This window comes from Microtus oregoni, unplaced genomic scaffold (assembly GCF_018167655.1).
Source record: "Microtus oregoni isolate MIOR12 unplaced genomic scaffold, Mior012 000004F_ref0000308, whole genome shotgun sequence".
Classification (NCBI taxonomy): Eukaryota; Metazoa; Chordata; class Mammalia; order Rodentia; family Cricetidae; genus Microtus; species Microtus oregoni.
The window spans coordinates 8,420,484-8,442,555 of record NW_024543063.1 but is presented as its reverse complement, the minus strand read 5'-3'; the positions used below and the strand labels follow the sequence as shown (position 1 = coordinate 8,442,555).

Sequence of the window (22,072 nt, the reverse complement as noted above, 5' to 3'; positions counted from 1 at the left end):
CGGTCCTCACACTTGTGTGATAAGCCTTTTAGCTACTGAGCCATCTCCCCAGTCCCCTTATCCTCTTTCACCCTCACGCAGAAGGACCACCCCTGGAGGCGAGAGACTGTGAAGAGTGCCCTTATGGTGATGTACAGCTGTGTGTCCTCTTACTGCCACCCCCAAATGCTCCTCACCCACGTGGACAGCCCCATCACTGCCAAGATCATCCACCACTACTCCAGCAGCTGCCAGGTAACCCACAGAGCTGTTCATGGGATGCAACACCCAGGGGCTCTCTAGGGGCCCGACTTGATCATCCTCTGGGGAATGAATACATTGTTCACTCTTGAGCTTGGGGTCACACTCGGGACAAGGGAGCAGACCTCTTCGGAGTGCTGCAGGTGACCTTGGCTCCCCGGAAGTACAAAGTGAGCCCCAGTTCTTCCCATACTCTCCTATTCTGCCACACTTACCTCATATAGGTGGGTAGGGGCTGTCTTCAAAAAGTCACAAAAGTATGGGCCACTTTCTTGGAATGGCAAAGCAGATGGAGGTGGAAAAACTTTTTGTTCAGCGCTGTGGTAAAATACACCCAGTGGGAGGTGGGGAGGTGACTTAGTCACTAAAAGTGTTCACTGCGCAAGTATAAGGGCCTAAGTTCAGAGCCCCGGCACCCATGAACAAGCTAATCATGGTGGCAAAGATCTACAGTCTCAGTGGTGAGGGTGCGGGGATAGGAGGCTCCATCGGGTCTGGCCGAATTGTCAGCTCCAGGCTTAACCAGAGGCCCTGTGTCAAAAAACAAAATAGAGAGTTATTAAAGAAGATACTCAACACTGATCTCCAGTTTCCACACTCACGTGCACACACACACACGTACCATGTATGCACATGCGCATGAACCATGAAAAGACACACAGAACACAAAAATGACCACTGTGGCCACTTTCCAAACCCAGTTCACTGTGGCTGATGAGCAGACAAGGGAGGGGGCTGTCACTCAGAGCATCCCTGATGTGGAGGCTTCTTCAGAGAAGGGGACGGATTCAGGAGAGAGGGGCATGGCTCAGGGCCCCTCTTGTTAAGTCTTTTGCAAACAGGTTCTCGCTCATGTTCTTCCTCTGGCCATAGGACATCAGCCTCAAAATGGCCTTCATGAAGAGTGTTGTGCAGGTCACCAAGGCCATCAAAAGCATCCAGGACCTGGAGGACTTCCAGTTTACCCACAAGTCTGCTCTTACTAGCCTGATTGTTGTAAGTGGGGCAGGGATCCCCCGTGGGACAGAGCTCCCCAGTCGCCCAGTTCTTTGGGGGATATCTGGGACATATCTCTGGGGGCTGTAAAGCCTTCCTGCCTGACTCTCATCTGCCGGACTACAGGCTCTGAGGACGACTTTGGTATATCACAGAGGCTTTCATAGTCACAAAAGAATGGGAAAACTAGGGCAGGGCTTGTGCCCAATGGTGCCCAGAAGAAGCCAGCTCAGGGATCAGCAGCAGACAGGATGGGTGGGAGTGAGGGGGTGAAGGGCACAGCCTCAGTACTTTTCCACGGGAAGAGATAGAATCCATTGAGAACCAGGACTTAGAGTATCTTTTGCACAGATCTTTGGGGAAGTTTAGAAAGGGTCAACTACCTACAGGATGATAGAACTCGTGCATCAACCAATCCCTCGTCCCCAATTGTCCCCACTCTCTCATAGCTGACAAAAAAAAAGTGGTGTCTTAAAGACCACCTGTACTGCGCCAGAAGCAGTCCTTGGGGAAAGAGAGGTGCAGGAGGAATGGGGAAATGGGTGTTTGGCTCCCAGTCACTTTACAAAATCCTAGCACAATAAAAAAAGCATCAGGTCTTGTATAGGACAAGGGAACTTGGGCTTGGGAAAGTACATCGTGTGGCCAAGGACACACATCAAGTCACTGGTGGCCCTGAGGGAGAAGCCTAGGCCCACTGTGTGTCCTCCTCCCTCCCCTGCACTTTGCTGAACATTAAGAATGTGGGCATGTGGGGTCAAGAGCTCTTTACAAAGGCTCAGGTCCATCTTAGCCCGGCACCAGATCATGTCATTGCCCTCTGTGCCCTTACTCAGCTTCTGGGTGACCAACAGTTCCAAACCCTTCTTGTGCTGGACAGGTGATCATCAAAGCAGAACCCTCTGACCACTTGGCTTCTCCAGTGAGGTCAATGGCCATGGACGCCCTCTCACAGCTGAGGTGAGCTGGGGCGGGGCCTGCCGGAGCGCCTACTGCCTCCTGATGATAGGACAAACTCTGTGGCCGCTCCTCAGTGCTACTCCAAGCCTCCTACCTCCTCTTTCTACCTCAGTGGTGGTGGTATTGGTCAGTAACTCCCCAAGACCATGGACTAGCCCAGTAGGCAGGGTCCATCTAGACGCCTCAGGAGTTTTTCAAGTTGGGTGCTACTTCTGGGATATGGAGGTGATTGGCAGGTATGTGGGCTGTAGTAGCAGAGCCACTGAGAAGAGATTCTGAAGATGTTCCATTCCCCTCGGGGGAGCAGAGATTGTTACACTCTAGGCATGGGCTGGAAGGACTTGGAGAAAAGAGATATGCACACAGAGGATTCAGGGTAAGAACAGATAGAAGAAGGTGCTTGTAAGAGACTGACGGCCCTCTCTAATTCTGGAGAAGGGTATGCCTTGAAAACGCAATTCGGCTTCTGCACAATAGGTACTTGTCAGAAAGGCTGATGCAGACTGCCATTTGACTTTTGACTTCAGCATATGCAGGGTGATTAGATCTGTGTGGGAGTTTGACCCCCACAGAGTGAGTGGCGAAGAGGCAGGAATTTCTTAAGGCAGGAAGTCTCAGCTCTGGGGTACAATGAAAGCCCTTGTGGGGCTATTAATAGAACTGATGCACTGATCTTGAACCTTCAGTGTGTAAGGAGGCCCTAGAGCCTGGATGTGGTCCTTGGGAGTTCTTAAAAGGATGTCGAGGTGATTCTAATGAGCAACCAGGATTGTGAACTGGAACTTGAGGCAGGTCTAGAAAGAGAAGGAGGCAGCAATGGGCTGGCTGCTACCCTGCGTGTATTCGGTCTGGAATGCGCCCACGGGCTCTGATTCCGTAGGCTCCCTCCATGTGGAGTCTTAGAGTTTACACTGATGAGCAATTCAGTTATGATACCGAAAACCCCAGGCAGGCCACGAGGGCCAACATTGTGGTTGTGATCTGGAAGGAAGAGGTTCTTAGGGTCAGAGCAGGCAACAGAAAGTGAAAGAGTGAGCCTTGTGCCCGCAAATCCTGCTTCTATCACAGATAAAGTACTGAATGCTGGTGGTCAGGCAGAACAGGGCTCCTAGTCAGGGAAGCATGCCTAAGCCCCCAGCCAAGGTGCTGGGCCCTTCCTCTAACTCTGAGACATGCCTGCCTTGCCCAGTGGGCGGTGGGCAGAATGGGTTTAGCTCCTAGTGGACACTCCCGCTGCTAACACGTCTTTCCTTAGCACCCTGAAGCCTTTCTACTCTTCAGAGGAGAGCATGGAGCTGATGGATATCAGCATACACGCTATTATTTCTCTCCAACCCCCAGGGGAAGACAACGAGTCTGTTAAGGTAGGTTCCTCAGGGAGGCCTCCTTGTTTTCTGGGTCAGAATCCAGAAGTTTACATTGGCATAGGTAGGCTCCACTTTCCCAAACCACCGACAACACAGCAATTTGGAGCGGCTCTGTTAGTATGAGCTATCGCTAGCTGCTATAAGAGGTAAAAACCTGAAACCTCAATGGTGTAACTAGATCATCTACGCCAAGCCCAGTGGTCAGTGGGGTGTGTATACGTGAAGATGCATCCTGAATTTGTCGGGGACCCCAGTCTGATAGAGACCTCAGTATCTCCAGCAAATGATTTCAAAGGTATCTGGATATGAGGGATAAGAACATATGCAGAAGATTCATTTACCACTTTGCCTTCCTCCCATGAGCAACAACACATTCCTATAGCATCTCATCTCATCCCCTAAAGACACCTGCAGAGCACTGATAAGTGGCTATAAGAACCTTTCATGGCTGCACAATTCTCTTTCTCTCTCTCCTTTCTCTCTCAGACCCTGTATGCAAATGCCCTGCATTCCCTGAAGCAGCTGATGGAAGGCCTCCTGCAGAGGCAGCTGGACCCCAAGGGATTGCAAGAGACCGTGCACGTGAGTTACTTGGCAGAGGGATGAAGAGACAGAGGTGGCGACCACCCTTGCTGGAGAATGACTGGATAGCCAGACACTGGGGAATGGCTTGGGGTTTCAGAACTTTAAGTCTATGGCTGTCTGCCTCCATTGCTTTGGGTTTGTGGCAAGACACATCATGACAGAAGGGCAAGGCGGAAATCTGTCCACCGTATGGCTCAAAAGTGGCAGAAAGGGAGGATAGAATCCCAGTACAACCTGCAAGTAAACATCTCTGTGACCTCACTTCCCACTAAGCTCCATTTCCCAAAGATGTCATCACTTTCCAGCCATACCACAGGCTGGTGGCCAGGCTTTCAACATACAGTCTTGGGGTGGGGGCATTTCATATATAAGCCTTAACAGCAATGTTCACAGTACTGGGGAAAACAAACAAATAAACAAAAAATCAAACACCTGACATTAGAACGTCCTGTGAGCAACACCTGAGCTGAGGGTTGGTCTGTGTTTAGGACATCTGTTTGGAGCTAGGCCCAGAATAACTTTCAAGTGCTATTCTTGAAAGAATACTGGAGACCTCCCACTCTGGCCACAGCTCAACTCCCTTCATGGTAGAGGGTAAGAAGAAAGTGTCTAGAACCACGGAAGTCAGATTCTGAGTGGGAGGGACCATGGCATGAAAGCTGGCTAGGGTGGAGCTGGCTGTCCCCAGGATATTAACACTGCTTCTATGTTCTGGGATCTCTACACAGCTCCTGGAGAAGTGGATCTTGTCAGAGAAAGAATGGGAACGGGAGAAAGCCATGACCCTCCATCTCCATCTCATGCAGATCTACGTTCAAAGTATTGGTGTCTGTGTGAGTCCTGGTACACCTGTCCCACTGCTTATCACTCTAGGATGCTCCCACTGCCTCCCACTCCAGGATGCTCCCACTTCCTGTCACTCTAGGATGCTCCCACTTCCTGTCACTCTAGGATGCTCCAACTGCCCCACTCTAGGAGGCTCCCACTGCTGCCATTCTAGGATGCTCCCACTGCCCACCACTCCAGGATGCTCCCACTGCCTCCCACTCCAGGATGCTCCCACTTCCTGTCACTCTAGGATGCTCCCACTGCCTCCCACTCCAGGATGCTCCCACTTCCTGTCACTCTAGGATGCTCCCACTGCCTGTCACTCCAGGATGCTCCCACTTCCTGTCACTCTAGGATGCTCCCACTGCCTGTCACTCCAGGATGCTCCCACTTCCTGTCACTCTAGGATGCTCCCACTTCCTGTCACTCCAGGATGCTCCCACTTCCTGCCACTCTAGGATGCTCCTACTGCCCACCACTCCAGGATGCTCCCACTGCCTGTCACTCTAGGATGCTCCCACTGTTGCCAGTCTAGGATGCTCCCACTGATGGCCACTCCAGGATGTTCCCACTGCTGCCACTCTAGGATGCTCCCACTGTTGCCAGTTTAGGATGCTCCCACTGCCCGCCACTCTAGGACGCATCCACAGAAAAGTTCCTCATTCTATTCAGAGCAGGGAACACCTCTCAGATAAACCCCATCCCAGGAGTCCCTTTGGAAGAGACCTGGGCTTTGGAGTGGGTGAAGTGGGAGAGGATGGGATCATAGCACAGCATGGATCCAGGTTTTGTGGTACCCAAGGCACATGCAGTTGTAGTTAGGTGTTTTTTGGTTTTGTTTTGTTTCTGTTTTTGTTGTTTTTATTCTTTTTACTCTTTGAGGGTCCACCACCCAGCTCCCAAACAGATACAAAAATACTTATTTTTGCTTATGAATGCCCGGCTTTAGCTTGGCTTGTTTTTAGCCAGCTTTTCTTAACTTAAATTATCCCATCTATCTTTGGCCTCTGGGATTTAACCTTTCTCTATTTCTGTATATCTTTTCTTTCTTTCTTATTCCATGTCTGGCTGTGTGGCTGTGTGGCTGTATGGCTGTGTGGCTGTGTGACTGTGTGACTGTGTGACTGTGTGACTATGAGGCTGTGTGACTGTGTGACTGTGTGAGTGTGTGAGTGTGTGACTGTGTGACTGTGTGACTGTGAGGCTGTGTGATTGTGTGACTGTGAGGCTGTGTGACTGTGTGACTGTGTGACTGTGTGACTGTGAGGCTGTGTGATTGTGTGACTGTGAGGCTGTGTGATTGTGTGACTGTGAGGCTGTGTGACTGTGTGACTGTGTGACTGTGTGACTGTGTGACTGTGAGGCTGTGTGAGTGTGTGACTGTGTGACTGTGTGACTGTGTGACTGTGACTGTGTGACTGTGTGACTGTGTGGCTGTGTGGCTGTGTGACTGTGACTGTGTGACTGTGTGGCTGTGTGTCTGTGTGACTGTGTGACTGTGACTGTGTGACTGTGTGACTGTGTGACTGTGACTGTGTGTCTGTGTGACTGTGTGACTGTGTGACTGTGTGGCTGTGTGACTGTGTGCCTGTGTGACTGTGACTGTGTGGCTGTGTGACTGTGTGACTGTGTGCCTGTGTGACTGTGACTGTGTGGCTGTGTGACTGTGTGACTGTGTGACTGTGTGACTGTGTGGCTGTGTGACTGTGTGACTGTGAGGCTGTGTGGCTGTGTGGCTGCGTGACTGCGTGGCTGAGTGACTATGTGGCTGGGTGGCTGTGTGACTGTGAGACTGTGTGACTATGTGGCTGGGTGGCTGACTCCTGGCATCCTCTCCTTCTTTATTTGCTCACCCCTTCTCATCTATTTATTCTCTCTGCCAAGCAGCCCCACCTATACCTTTCCTGCCTAGCTATTGGCCGTTCAGCTCTTTATTAGACCAATCAGGTGTTTTGGGTGGGCAAAGTAACACAGCTTCACAGAGTTAAACAAATTCAACATAAAAGAATGCCACAATCTTTGTGTCATGAAACAAATGTTCCATAGCATAAATGAATGTAACACATCTTCAACTAATATTCCACAACATGCAATCGTGTATACAACCCTGAACACCACACAGGAAAGATGCCTTCTACCTAGGATGATAAAATTAATCACTACAGTCATAAAGCAAGCTGAACAAGTATCACCAACATAGGGAGTCTAAGACAAGGTGGTGTTTTATTGATTAGTGGGCACCCACAGCATGAGATCTTTCTTCTATTTGTGCTGGCTCTGAGCTCTGGCCATCTTATTCTCAGAGATGGCTGTGGACAGGATAGGAGTATGCCAGGTAGTATGTGGTAAGCCACAGAAGCACCTAAATGGAGCTGGGGAGGGAGGCTCGGCTGAATAACAGAGCCTAGGCCCACGTTACAGGGTATTCAGTGTCCTGTACACCCATTATGCCAGCTAGATTCTACCATCAGGGTTTAATAACATTCTCTGAGAAAGGAGGTAGCATAGTTAACTTTACAGACAAGGAACACGAGGGACTGCATGATGGAGGAAGGTCATTGGTTAAATAAAAAGAAACTGCTTGGCCCTCATTGGTTAGAAGATAGGTGGGAGGAGTAAACAGAACAGAACGCTGGGAGGAAGAGGAAGTGAGCTCAGACTCCACAGCTCTCCTCTCGGGAGCGGACGCCTCAGAGAGACGCCATGCTCCCAGCTCCCAGGCAGACGCACATGTGATGAAGCTCCGACCCAGGATGGACATAGGCTAGAATCTTCCCGGTAAGCACACCTAGGGGCGCTACACAGATGATTAGAAATGGGCTAAATTAATATGTGAGAATTAGCCTAGAAGAGGCTAGATAGAAATGGGCCAAGCAGTGATTAAATGAATACAGTTTGTGTGTTGTTATTTTGGGCATAAGCTAGCCAGGCATCCGGGGTGCTGGGGACGCAGCCCCGCCGCCCTTATTACTACAACTGCAGAAGCCTCTGTCCAGGTCACTCATTTAGTGAATGGATTTCATATTGGAACGTGGAGTCCCATTGTGGGAATCTGGCAGGCATCTGGAAGACCAGTGCGGTGTATAACAAAGCTGACTGCGGATGATTCCTGAACCACGATTAATTGATTGGCCTCCAAGAGCCCGTTGTGGTACTGAGGCCTCACCCACTCTAGTTCCCTTCTTTGGTGTTCCTGGGTGGCCCTGGCTGTGCATTTGAGGGTGGAGCTCTGAGACCCGACTGTCTCTTGTCTCCCAGATCCCCCTGAAGCTGGGGCAGTTTGGCATACTCGTTGGGCTCATCGCTCCATGCACCTGTGATGTCCATAGGCGAACCCGCCTGGCCTCAACTGATGTCCTGTCTAGCCTGCTAGATCTTCATGGTAGGGAGAAAACAGGGCATGAGGGATGCAGTGGAGTGAAGGCTAGTTTTAGGGAATTGGTGCAGGCTGCCATAGAGGGAAGCGCATCCCACGTGCGGGCAGGCAAGAAGACAAGAGTGTGGCCAGCATAACAAAGGTCATAGACGCTTCCAGAAGAGGCTCTTTGGATGAGGTTGAGTCACGGAGCTGGCAGATACCGAGGGAGGAGCGGTACTGGATAGAACCGAGCTGGAGGGACAGTGGAAACAGAGGCTGTGGTGGAAGTGGCGTGTGAGGAAGCCTGTCATGTAGAAGCTCAGTGGATGGAGGCTAGAAGGGAAGGGATATGCAGATGCTGGAGGGAAGCTCAGGCTGCTCACTCTCCTGCTGACCATGCCCAACTATATTCCCAACAGTGAGCCAGACTTGCTCCTTGTGGGGAGCTACCAAGGAGCAGGAGTTGGAGAAATGTAAGGAGGACCTACAGGACACAGACATGGACAAGATTTCCAGTGCCTCCTCCAGAATTGCCAAGGTGATGCTGGGCTGTGCCTGGGGTGCCCCACTTTCCTCTGCTGGCTGTCCAGCTAATATTGTCACCCTGGGGAACGGTTCCTTCTCAGCAGCCTTTGGTATGTAAAATAGGACACATCTGTATTGAAATCGTTCATAGTGGCTGGGACATTAAGGGCTGAGTCATCCTAGTCCCTAGTGAGTACGGAGAGGACTGTGGGAAAGGTCCAGATTGACCCTGTGCACTGGCAGTCTTGGTTGCTGTTTTATTACTGTGTTTTAATGCATGTGCCATGGCTAAGGCAACTTTTATAATAGAAAACATTTCATTGGGAGCTTGCTTAGAGTTTCAGAAGCTTAGTCCATTATCATCATGGTGGGGAGCATGGCGGCAGGGAGCATGGCTGCAGGGAGCATGGTGGCAGGGAGTACGGTGGCATGGTGGCAGGAGGCATGGTGGCAGGGGGCATGGTGATGGGGCATGGTGGCAGGCAGGTGTGGTGCTGGACAAGTAGCTGAGAGCTAAATCCTGATCCACAAGAAAAAAAAAAGAGACTGGACCTGGCATAGGCTTTTGTAACCCCAAAGCCCACCCCCAAAGACACACTTCCTTCAACAAAGCCACACCTCTTAACCTGTCTAATCCTGTTAAAGAGTTCCACTCCCTGGTGACTAAGAATTCAAATATATGAGGGCCATTTTGATTCAAACCACCATACTGGCATTAGCTCCTGGACTGCGGGTGGCACACTGATGGGTAGGAGCGCTCAGAACCACGAAAGCAGGTGTTAAGCCTCAAAGGCATGGGATGTAAAGTCATTTCTGCCTCGGGGGCAAAAGCATCTTTCTTGGTGCCGATGGGAGTTTGTGTAGCTGCACAGTGAGCCAGAGAGTGCCTGCAAGACAGCCCTGTGAAGACAGGAAGGACTTGTATGAGATGCAGGCAGAGTGAGAAGCTGCCATGAGGAGTGAGAGAGGCTGGGTACACTCTGGAAGCCTTGAAAAACTCGTTAGCCTTCTAGTACAAGGGAGTGGAGGGAGGAAGCCTGGAATTCCGTCTGGCTCTGGTCCTAGGTGGTCTGCCCGGAGTTCAACTGCGATGAAGTTGTATCTCTCATCCAGAAGCTCTGCGAGAACATCGGGGCCATGGACCTGCAGCATGACCAGGCCGCTGTCACCTGGATAGGCATCTTCCTCCAGATGCGGGTCAAGGAGCTGGAGGACAAGGTAGCCAAGCCCAGGAGGGGCTGGGGATTGGGACAGGGTCTGACCAGTGTACACAAGTGTGGGCTGGGGAAGTAGACAGCTTCCACCCTAAGCAGGGGTGCTGAAGAAGATAAAACAGGGTTCTAGAGAGAGAGAGCTGTTGAATTGCTACTGGCCAGTGAGTAGATGAGGGACCATGGGTGTCAGGATCTTGTCAGGGGGGCATGCAACTGTGCCAGCTGAAGACACAATTAAAATTGTGGGCTGCTGGAGAAGGTTTGGGGGGCTTCAACTCACCCACCATGCTCCCCGAAAGTGGGAGTGTCCTATAGGGCCTCCGAACTAGTTTTTTTTCTGTTGCTAAGATAAAGCACACTGACCAAACACAACTCAGGAAAGACATGGGTTGAACTGGTGTACTTCCTTTACTCTTGCATAGTTCGGGGCACAGCCTAGGAAAGCCACTGCCCACAGTGGCTGGGTCTTTCCACCTTGATTAACAATTAAAACACCCCACCACCACACACAGAGACCCGCCTATATAGGCCAACCTGACCTAGAAAATTCCTTATTAAGATTCTCTTCCCAAGTAACTCTAAGTTGGGTTGATAATTAAAAATAGCCAGCCTCAGTCCCAAATACCTCCCTCACCCAGAAGATGCCCATGCCTTCCTCAGGTGGCCGAGATACTGGGTGCCATCCTGGTCCACCTTCCAGTAGTGGACTACCCAGAGGTGAGGCGGCACCTCATTGAAGGCATCCTCCTGCTGGCGCACTACCACCAGGAGACAGTCCTCACGTCGCTCTTGAGGCAGCCATTGCCCATGGAGAGGTGAGTGCCATGCGTGGAAGGGCGATGTGGCCGAAAGGCCAAAGTCCTGGGCAGCGCCTTGCACTGTTTCTCACGTGGGAAGCATTTGCCTCTGCCCAGCCACTGACCCAGACCCCAGACTTACCCCATCATCAGGTAGAGCTTGAATCTCATAGCTCCTCTCTTGTCCTGGTTGTCCCTTCTGGGACAACACCCACAGAACCTAGGGCATTCTCTCATGACAGCACTCCCCTGTGGCTCCTCAGGTCTGTACCTCTGAGTCTCTGTACCTTTCAGAGTGTGTCCCAGGAGGGCAAGGGACTTTTCTAAGTTTCCAAGGGATAGCAGTCCCCTCTTAATTATTTTTATTGTTTGTTTCCGGGCATGTGGGTACATACGTCACGTATGTGCGGGTACCCCGAGAGGCCAGAAGACAGTGTCAGACTCCCTGGAGCTGAAGTTTCAGGTGATTGCGGGTGCTGCGAACTGAAGTCAGGTCCTCTGCATTTCAGTACCAGCTCCTAAGTGCTTGAGCCAACCTGCCAGGGCCATCTTCCCTCTTTCCCACTTTATCTTTACTGATACTGGCAATTCCAGGGTATAGGCAGGGTCGCGCCAAATCTGGGAAGTAAGTATGCGAAGATACCAGAATTCACTTGGGTGGGGCCCAGAAAGAGGCCACAGCCATTCCCCAGAGCAGCAGGGCTCTGTTGATCGGGTGCTGATCAGGGAGATGAGGCTGACTTAGAATATTTCCCGACAGGCCTCAGATCCACAGCCACGGGGCTGTGTGTGAATCCTCATAGGTGTGGTCTGCAGGGTGCGCGGGGGAGGGGCGGGCTGTTCGTATTTCGTGATTTTTCTAAAGGCGGTGCTTAGAGGATCCGAGCTGGGCAGGCAGGGCCACCGTACAGTGTACACCTATCAGCTGATACGCCGGCCTTATGGTTTTCTTGGTGGCAACGCCACAGGCTAGCCGTCACTCCCTCCAAATCTGTCTTGGTTAGCTGTCGCTGCTGAACCACAGTGACTCAGAAACTTTTGAAGAACGCAGCAGTTAGCACATGTGGAAGTGGTTTAGTTGGTCCCCTCATTCAGGGTAACACCAGATGCCACTAAGGTGACACCTGACTGGGTTTCAGATCCCAAAGTCTTGCCAGGGGCATGGCGTGTTGGGAGAGTTCAGACGAGTGCTGTAAGCCCTTGTTTTGGACACCTCTGTGGCTCTTGTATTTGGTGCTAAGGGGCAGGGTGCGCCCACCTCTGCGTCAGCTTCCTAGCGCTAGTATGGAGCTACGCCACACCCTACCCTGAATTCTCCCGCCCAGGCTCTTACACGGCTCTGTGGGTCGGAACACAGAGTTTGTCACCTTGTCTGTTTACTGGCTACACTTGTTTGCTTTCACTCTCTAGACTTTTCCACACTCCTAGGTATCCGTGGGGCTCTGTACCCAGCACGCTGTCAGTCCACAAGGCATTTCCCGACCCAGCAGGGCACAGGCTTGGCCTTGAAGTCAAGGAGGCTATCTTCTTTCTAATTTAATATTATTTTCATCTTTTAGCTTGTTTGTTTCGATTTGAGGCATGTAGCCCAGACTGGCCTCAAACCCCTTATGAAGCTGAAGCTGGCCTTGAACGCCTGATCCTCCTGCCTCTACCTCCCAAGTGAGGGATTACATGCTTGCGCCACCATGCCTCTCTCAAGAAGTCCTTTATTCAAAGGTAGTTTGGCAGGCCACTTGTCCTCTGGAGCCGTATTCTCCTCTTCTGTGGCATATGGAGAGAAAAAATACCTTCCTGGAATCGGCCCGCAGGATTTAACTGGTGGCCGCAGGATTTAACTGGTGTGAGGATTCGTTCCCCTCCACAACACCTCTGTCTCTTGTGACCATTCTCCTCCCCAAACTCCTGGAACATATTTTGGGAGGACTATCTGATTTTAAAAAAAAAATCCCTGCCGGGCGGTGGTGACACACACCTTTAATCCCAGCACTTGGGAGGCAGAGGCAGGCGGATCTCTGTGAGTTCGAGGCCAGCATGGTCTAGAAAAGCTAGTTCCAGGACAGGAACCAAAAGCTACGGAGAAACCCTGTCTCGAAAATAAAAAAAAAATAATCCCTGCAAACTGCTTGATGCTTCTTTAGGCTCTTAGACATCATTGGCTGTTCCCAGGAAGTCAACAGGTAGGAGGCCTGGTAAAGCCAGGGCCCTGTGAATTTCTCCCTGATACCCTAGAGAAAGGGAGGGGCCTGGTTATGCGACCTTTAATGGCTCTGGTGGTCACCTAGAATTCAACTGTTTGCACAGGGGTCACCAAGGGGTGGCATAAAGCGTGCTAATCTGTCAGAAGCTCACTACCCTTTGTTCCTTCTTCGGCTAGCCACCTGACAGAGGTGTGGCTGGCTGTGGCAGAGAACGTGCCTTTCGCAAGAACCATGCTCCATGGCTTGCTGGGAAGGCTGCAGTCAAGGTTCACCGCCAGGATAAATGCCACCTCCAAAGCCGATATCTGGCGCCTGGCGGCTGTAGACCCTCTGATGGTGAGTGCAGAGGCAGGGGCTGGGCTCCCTAGGGAACTCAGGGTAGAATGGACCAGCCCTTCTCCCTGCAGACGCTGTGTACCATGCGGCTCCTCATGGAGAAGATGGACCAGGACGACAAGTTCCCAGACCTGTTCCCAGACCTGCTGCACACCTTCCTGTTGCAGCTTGGCAGCAGCCATGGACCAGAGGCTGCCTCACCCGTCCTGAAGACCTGGAGGCTGGTCCACACAGGGTCCCTGCCCCAGGAGATGACCCTGCAGAGGTGCTGGAGAACAGATGGGTGGAAGGGAGGGACCCGGTGCAAGGCAGCAGGCTTGGGCTGAAGCTGCTTTTCCCTAGAAGGCCTTCCGGGAGTGGGTGGGAGTGATTTTACTCACAACCTTTCCCCATGTGTGTCCAGCGTGCTGTAGGCTTTAGAGTTTGGAGACCTCTGTCTCATGACCACTGCCCTCAGTCCTCCTCAGCAGCCTTATCCTGGCTCACCTCTCTCCAGGATCACCATCAAATCCATGCAGCTTTTGGTCAAGAGACTCAACAGAGAGCCCCTGGAACAGGCCTTGGAGGAGCAGTCCGTGTGGTCCCTGTTGGAGAACGGAGGCACCTTCCTAGCAGGAGTGAGCCTGATGGCCAGGTGGGGCCAGGTCTCACAGGGGTTCAAGGGCTCCACAGAGGTTTAGCCTGGAGCATGGCACAGCTAGACGTCTCATTCCTGGGATCACTTACATGCTGATGGATGTCCTGGATTCTGGAGTGGCAGTGGGACCAGGAAATGAGAGACCAGAGAGAGAAGGGCCCCCCAAGGCCACAGGAGATCTCTGAGCATTCTGGTCTGACCATCACAACCCTGAGTATTTAACTGGTACCCTGGCCCCTACCATCAGCTAGCCAGAGATGCTTAAGAGATCTGTCTCAGTCCCCCTTCAAGCTGGCTTCAGGGTAGAGGGTAGGAGCAGGGCTGATAGCTCCCCCCCCCCCGTGCTGTCTTTCTTTTCTCCTCAGGCTGTGCATGCAGAATGCAGAGAGCTACATGCAGAGGCTGGCAGAGCTGATGCTCACGGGCATGGGCTCCGAGGTCCTGAGCTGCTGTGTTAGCTGCACAGCCATCTGTGTGGAAGTGAGGCATCCAGCCCTGGGAGAGAGGGAGGGTGGGGTGCGAGTGGGTAGTGGGTACTTGTCTCCAGGCTTCCTAGGATGGCACATTATTGGTATGAAGAGACCATGACCATGGCAACTCTCTTTTGTTGTTGTTGTTTTTGTTTTGTTTTGTTTCAAGACAGGTTTCTCTGTAGCTTTGGAGCCTGTCCTGGAGCAACTTATTGTAGACCATGCTGGCCTCGAACTCACAGAGATCCGCCTGCCTCTGCCTCCTGAGTGCTGGGATTAAAGGCGTGTGCCACCACTGCCCGGCCACAGCAACTCTTATAAAGGAAAACATTCAATTGAGGCAGGGCTTACAGTTTCAGCGGTTCATTCCGTTATCAGCTTGCAGGCAGACATGGTGTCGAGGACTTGCTGAGAGTGCTACATCTTGCAGGCAACAAGAAGTCAACTCCAGACTCTAGGCTGTATCCTGAGTATAGGAAACCTCAAAGCCCACCTTCACAGTGACACACTTCCTCTAACAAGGCCCTACCCACTCCAACAAAGGCACACCTCCTAACAGCGCCTCGCCCTATGAGGTTATGGGGCCATTTACATTCAAACCACCACACACATTTCCAGGGCAGGCACCTGGTCTTTGGGGACCTGAGCTTAGGGGACAGATCATGCTCTGTATGGGTCTTCCCTCCTTCACTACACCTGGTCTAATTACATTGTGGGCAAGCAAAGGCTGAGACACAGCCTGTGTCCGTAGGGAACCAGGCGAAAGGATCTCCTCAGCTTGGGCTGAGAGTGTTTCCCTGGACAGCTCGAGGAGGTGCTCACCTTGCCACAGGAAAACAGGGAGGGCATCAGGGCTTGTTACTCTATCGTGTGGTTAGAGCATTCATGGAGGGAGGCCAGGGAACCCTTGGGAGAAGTGTTATTGTATCACCTCCCGTTGCCGTAAGGATCAAAGCAGCCCAGGGCAGCAGACAGCAAACCTGTGAGAGGCCTCATAGTTAAGAAGTTTTCCTGACTTGGGGGTCATGGGAGACCCAGTTATTTGTGAGGAGAGAGCCACAGAAAGTATGCACAGTTGGGTTCCCAATGGATGCGGATCCTTAAACTAAACACACTCTCCATGTGTCATTATCCCTTGAGATGTGTCCTAGTACTAAATACGTGAAAATGACCCCTGACTCTGGACTGCGTCCCGGTCGCCAAGCTTTCTTGGGCTCATAGCTTCCTTCCATGTTTGGGCCTCTGAAAACCATCCAAAATCGTTATGGGAAGAGATGACAGATTGCAGTGGCTGGAAGCTGGGCTAAGGGTCAGGCACTGGGCAGGGCGGCGGGAGCAGACGCAGAGGCTGAGCCAAACGGCCTGGTGAGGAGTTTGGATTTTGCCCTGTAGGGTTTGTAACATGAGGGTATGGTCATTACTCGCCAACTCTGTTTGTCCTTCCTGGGAGCTCCTCAAGACGTTTAGAGGAACAGAGGAGCTGTGTGGGCTTGAGGGGCCTCAAGGCACTGGACATGGCAGTGGGTACTAGGTTCGGCCCCAGAAGCCACCAACTTGATGTTTAGTTTTCTTTGGGTATCTTTAAAACACTCTCATGAGGCTAGGATACCAGTCTCAGCACCCGAAGTGCTTACTGTGTAAGCCTGATGACCTGAGTTCAGACCCCAGGACCCCCAGAAAAGCTGAGCATAGAGCTATGACTGAAACCCCAGAGTTGGTGGGGTAAGGGGTGGAGAAGGCACATCCGGGGGATTTACTGGCCAGAGATCCGGGTTCAGGGAGAGACCCTGCAGGCCAGGAGTGGTGGGTGGCACATGCCTTTAATGCCAGCACTCAGAAGTCAGAAGCAGGCGTATGCCTCTGTATGTTCAAGGCCGACCTGATATACAGAGCGAAACCCTGTCTCTAAACAAAACAACAACAACAACAAAAAGGTGAGGGCTGGAGAGATGGCTCAGTGGTTAAGAGCATTGCCTGCTCTTCCAAGGGTTCTGAGTTCAATTCCCAGCAACCACATGGTGGCTCACAACCATCTGTAATGAGGTCTGGTGCCCTCTTCTGGCCTGCAGACATACATACAGATAGACTATCGTATACATAATAAATAAATTAAAAAAAATAAGGTGAAAAGCCACCGATGACGCTACCTTCAGCCTCTGGTCTCCACAGGTGTGTTAGCCTGCAAACTAGTGTGTGCTTGCACACACATAATTAAAAAATACTCAGATGTTTTTGAGCGTGTGCATGCACACACCACACATACACACACTTAAAAATACTCAGGTGGCCAGGCGGTGGTGGCTCACGCCCTTAATCCCAGCACTTGGGAGGCAGAGGCAGGCGGATCCCTGTGAGTTCGAGGCCAGCCTGGTCTACAAGAGCTAGTTCCAGGATAGGCTCCAAAGCTACAAAAAACCTGTATCAAAAAAAAAAAACCACCACAAAATAAACAAAACAATACTCAGGTGTTATTGAGCATGCGCAAACACATGCACCCCACAGGTTCCCCACTGGCCCAAAGTCTTGACACTCTTAAGTACAGCCCGATAGAAATTCTGTCAACTATCCTTATTCATGCTTCTGCACACTTCTGTTCAGACACCAGTAGGTGAGGGTTTTACCCATGGCAGCTTGGCTGCCATCTTAAGTGAAGAAATTAATTATGAGGTATGCCTGTCTCTACAAGAGGCAGCACTTACCTATTACTTTCCCACATGGTTCCTTACTGAATGCTACAGCAAGCCTGAGGCAGCTGTACCACTCCCTCTTCTGGATGAGAAGACAGAGGCACTTGGTCCCCTCCCTTCCTCTCACAGAGTGGCCATTCTCTGTGTTGCCCCCCACTTCTCTGCCTTGTTGCTGAGTAGCTGGACCTCCACGGTGGGTAACCGCAACACTCCCTTTTCTAGTTCATGAGCGACCCGGTTCTGCACCAGGAGAAGCTACTGAGGCCGGTGGTGCTGACACTGGAGAAGGGTGCAGGGCAGGACAAAGATGAAACCTTGCAGGTGCTCTCTCTGCGTGCGCTGGGCAACATGGCTCTCGGTGCTCCTCGGAAGGTATCAAACGGGCACTGGCTCAGGTGTCAGGGGCTTGAGGGCTTTGTGGGCACACTCCTTCAGGAAGTGTGAGGAGCAGCTGAGTGATCGGAATTCCTCTAGGTGAAGCAGTATCGAAAACTCCTGCTGGAGAAGTGCCTGGGCTCCCTGCATGGACAGGCGAGCTGTAGTGTGATGGTTGAAGCAATGGAGACCCTGACCAAGATCCTGGCTGAGCTCCGAGAGGGGGACATAGGATCTTCGTTTGAAGCCATCTCTGAACAGTGCAGGGCATTCTTCGACAGCGTGAGTGCAGATAAGAGCTTCCCTCCACATCTGTGTGTCCTCTTGCTTTAAGACAACACCCGAGACTGGAGGATTTATAAAGCGGAACGATCTATGCAGCCTGTGGTTCTGGAGTCTGTGGAATCTGAGAGCACGGTGCTTGCTTTTGTTAAGGGCCTTCTGCTGCGTTGTATTGAGATGGAGTGAGTGCGCTAGCTTGGATCCTTTCTTATTATAAGGCCACTAAGGCCACCGTGAGAACGCCACCCTCACAATCTCATGCTGATTCCCTTCAAAGGTCCCACCTACAAACACCATCTATATGTGATTTGGGGGACTAAGCTTCCCACACGTGGACTCTGGGTTGGGGCACATTCAAGTCACAGCACCCTGTGTTTCACAGCACGAAGAAGAGATGTGTCCGGGGGCAGAACGAGCTGTTTCTCCATGGTGTGGTGTAACGTTCCTTGACTGATCTTGGGGTCCTGTAGCAACTATAGGCCTTATGCCAAGAGCCAGAGAATCAGCACCTTAGAATCCGAGGGCTCTGGTGCTTCTACCTTACGAGGAAGAGAGCCCTTGCAGCTCACATATACTCTCTGGGCGTCTGTGGAGACTGGAGCTGGGCAGGCAACACGGTGCATCCCTATTCCATTTGAACCCTTATACACGCCCTTGGGGTGGACTCCCAAGCTAGAGTCATGCCCGGTCTCTTGAATGCTACATGAACCCCGAGGAAGGAGGGACTGTCCTGATGAATGGTTCCAGAAAGCTCTGTGGGAACCAAGGCATTGGAACGGGCCCTGGAGGAAGGCTGGGTTCCTTCTTGGCTTCTCACCCTCAGCCCACTTGTACCTCTCGGTTTCAGGAGAGCGAGATGATGCGTTCGAAGGCCTTCACCCTCTTCGGGAAGCTGGCGAAGGTGGTTGGGATTTCCAAGAAGCATTTCTTCAAAGGGGAGGTGAAGAGAGGCTGGGTCTCCCTCATGCTGCACTGCCAGGACCCCTGCCCTAGTGTAGCTCAGGTAACACACACCCTCCTCTGTGTCCTATGATCTGGGGCTGCAGTGCCCAAGGGGAAAGGTGCCTTGGCTCAGTGAGCTACTGGATTTTCTCCTCTCACTCCACATCTGCCCCCATCCCTTATGCATGCTGGGATAGAAATCATGCCAGGGACTCCAAAAGGGAGCTTATGAAAACTAGTGTCTTTATTTCCTTTCCCTCTATTCAGGTACCTGGACTTGGTCCCATTTAAAATTTGTCTTAAACTTCCCCTTACAGGTCCCTGTGGGTATCCTCGTTAGGGCTGCTAGGAGTTGAGAGGGCCCAGCTTGGTCTGTCACATCTTTGGGAGTGCGAGGAATGGGGTGGGAGAGGGTAGAGTAGGAGGTCTGCCCATCAAAAATGTGCTCCTGGCTCCAACTCCTGCAGGGCTGCTGTAAGGGTAAAGGTGTTGGCTGGAGGGGCGAGTCAGGGGCACCTGACCTGCAAGGGCTTATGACAGGTCATGAGTGAGCTCTCTGGAGCCTCCAGCCTGGCTTTCCTTTGCTCTAGGGGCCGTTCTGGGGCTGCCCTCTCACTCTGCGGGTGAGATGCTACCCAGCGCTCTGCTTGTTGATGTTTCTCCTGCTGTCTTGTGTCCTGCGTCCCTTCAGGCATGTCTGGCTACCATGTTTCAGTGTGTGCATTTCTGGGGCTGGAAGTCCCTGGAGAGTTCCTTTGGTCACAGCAATGACAGCATCAATGACCAGATGACAGTTTTTCAGACAAACATGTGCTCCGTACTGGTGAGGAGGCCAGGGGGCGGGGGGCCACAAGGTTGGACTTATGACCCCACGTTCACCCAATGGGACAATGCGAGGGTGCCCACATTAACTTTTATAACTGCCACAATCAGAGTAGAGACAAAAGCTAATTTTGACAATAGGATTTATTTAGATCCAGGTAACTAAATTGTGATCAAGCCCAGGAAGGTCCCTGATATTCCCATCGGCCATGTTCCTATGCTCAGGGGCCAAGAGTGGCCAGTAGCTGGTATTTTGGACAGCACAGGTTCACAAATACATTCAATGGGCACAACAGAGTCAGATAATGAAACCAAGCGCTAAGGGTCATTACTGGGCTCAGCTACCCTGCTGGGTGGTGCTCTTGCCCACTATGGCCAAGCACTGACTCATCAGATGGGAGTGTCTGTCCCCATCTCACCCTCGACAATCATGTGGCACTTGTTTTTGCAGGCCCAGAAAAAGCCTGCTATTCTTTGTGGCTTCCTGGTAGAAACAACAATCTTCATGAAGAGCAACTTGTCAAGGATCAGAATCTCTGCCTGTGCCTTGGCAGGTGAGTGGACAGATGTCCTCAGGCTAAGGGGAGTCTTGAAGCCCCAGGACTGGATGGAGAGACAAGTGTCTGGGCTGGGCTGAGAACCTAGGTCTGTCTACCTTACAGTAGTTCTAGCTCACAGGGTTCCATGCTTGCTTGAATAAGGGTGCTCACTACCAACTTCAGCCTGACAACACTTGACAGATATCTTCGTAGGTTAGCCTGCACCTCTTGCAAGGAGGGAGGCAGAACTGTCTGCTGACCACTCCCTGGTATAACGAGTACCTCTGTCATTTCAGAAATTATCATGAAGCAGCTGTCTGCCCATTATCTGAAGAAGATGGACCTTGTGGGGCTTCGGAATTGTTAAGTAGCGCAGCTCAGTTGTAGAAATTTATGACTGACACTTTGAGACCATGATGGGGAAGAGGGAATAGCTGGACCTTGGGACTGCACGTAGGGAGAGATTCCAGGGCCATTTGGTAGGTGGAGTCCACACCATCCCCATTCTCAGATATTTCAGCTGCCTCTGCCCCAATCCCACAGCAAAGGTGGTGTGTATCAGGAGTCCTGAGGGGTCTGTGGAGAGTGTGGGAACACTTAGGCCTATGGCCCACTTTTGACTCCACACCAGGTTCCCAGGGGGTTGTCCCTGCTGGTGTCAGCCTGCCTCCCTCTGCAGAGTTCATGTGGTCCTGACCAGGCCTGTTCTTTCCTATTCCCACTCAGCTCTCCAAGACCTACAGCTAGATTCTGATGCTGGGGTCAGGAGGGCGGCCTTGGAGACCCTCAAAGTCCTGGACAACTGCAATCAGCACTGGCTCTTGGCTTCACCCAGAGGACTGCCCTAAGTGGCCCCAATGTGAGGTGTAAACTCTTGTCAGGGTCACATCTGCCATAGCAAGGCAAATCATTTTGTAGAAAATGATTTCATTTGTAGAAAAAACAACAACAAAAAACAACTTGATAAAGAATGTGTACCCATCTCTCTTTTCCCTCTGAAATATTCCTCCATGGCTCTCTGGAGTGCAGGTTCCTGGCTATGTAGACACGGCATCCTAGAGCTGACCTAGGGGCAATGGGGCCTCTTCATCCTTTGCTGAGCCTTTGTGGGTGTGGTCATGAGCCTTTGTGGGTGTGGTCATGCAGTGCTCTCCCACATCTGGGCATGGTGCCAAGCAGCAAGAGAAGGTGAAACTACTGCCCAGCCTGCCCCCAGGGACCTAATTTCTAAAGCAAAAGGCGGATGTATCCATAGCCGATCATGACACCCTGGGGAGCCTCCCTGGGGAAGCAATGTTCAAAGCTTATCCCGGCCTGAGGTGTTCAAGGAATGTTGCTGGAACAGTTCAGTGGGGCCCTGGAACACAGTTTGGCAAGGAGGAAAAAGGGTAATTAGCCTGTATTTAGAAGACAGATGGGGAAGAGAGAAAGAAGGACAGATTTTCTAAGTCTTGGGATGGCAACGGAATGGTCAAGGCTGAGGTTAGGGCAGACAACTGTATTGAAGGCAGCACCACGCAGGGGACTGCCCCAACCCCCACCCCAACCAAGGAGGCAATCACCCAGCCAGAAGCAACTCGCTTGCTGAGACCTCTCACCAAGGGTGATTTTTGTAGCTTCTTATTTTTATTTTTTGGCTCCCCCTGAATAAGCAGTAAAGTATTGATATTAGCAACTCTAGAGCCACTTGTGCACCGGCCCAAGATGGGTCATGTAACATATCTACACACATCTATGCCTTGGGCTCCCCTCCCCACTGTGTGCAACACTTATAGGCTAAAAGGTGACCAGCAGAACTGAGGAAATGTCCCATTTCTGATGTGGATTTTCTTTTATAAAGTAACAGAATTCAGGAGAGTAAAAGGTTTAAGCTCGGCTGGGCGGTGGTGGCGCACACCTTTAATCCCAGCA

General features: G+C 51.6%; 1 protein-coding gene across 1 annotated transcript in view; it reads left to right on the top strand.

Annotated features, from left to right (window-relative positions):
- The window catches only part of Mroh2a (maestro heat like repeat family member 2A), a 38,878-nt gene extending 17,869 nt beyond the window's left edge, over window positions 1-21,009 (top strand). Inside the window, exons 21-41 of the mRNA XM_041650922.1 lie at window positions 82-234; window positions 1,114-1,236; window positions 2,117-2,196; window positions 3,452-3,560; window positions 4,050-4,145; window positions 4,877-4,981; window positions 8,235-8,358; window positions 8,754-8,872; window positions 9,925-10,077; window positions 10,734-10,888; window positions 13,248-13,407; window positions 13,479-13,672; window positions 13,904-14,041; window positions 14,410-14,524; window positions 17,424-17,573; window positions 17,676-17,858; window positions 18,706-18,861; window positions 19,492-19,623; window positions 20,074-20,176; window positions 20,458-20,523; window positions 20,888-21,009. Of these exons, the coding sequence (XP_041506856.1) occupies window positions 82-234; window positions 1,114-1,236; window positions 2,117-2,196; window positions 3,452-3,560; window positions 4,050-4,145; window positions 4,877-4,981; window positions 8,235-8,358; window positions 8,754-8,872; window positions 9,925-10,077; window positions 10,734-10,888; window positions 13,248-13,407; window positions 13,479-13,672; window positions 13,904-14,041; window positions 14,410-14,524; window positions 17,424-17,573; window positions 17,676-17,858; window positions 18,706-18,861; window positions 19,492-19,623; window positions 20,074-20,176; window positions 20,458-20,523; window positions 20,888-21,009 (2,736 nt within the window). The remainder of the gene's footprint in view (window positions 1-81; window positions 235-1,113; window positions 1,237-2,116; window positions 2,197-3,451; window positions 3,561-4,049; window positions 4,146-4,876; window positions 4,982-8,234; window positions 8,359-8,753; window positions 8,873-9,924; window positions 10,078-10,733; window positions 10,889-13,247; window positions 13,408-13,478; window positions 13,673-13,903; window positions 14,042-14,409; window positions 14,525-17,423; window positions 17,574-17,675; window positions 17,859-18,705; window positions 18,862-19,491; window positions 19,624-20,073; window positions 20,177-20,457; window positions 20,524-20,887) is intronic.
- Window positions 21,010-22,072: the final 1,063 nt, after the last annotated feature.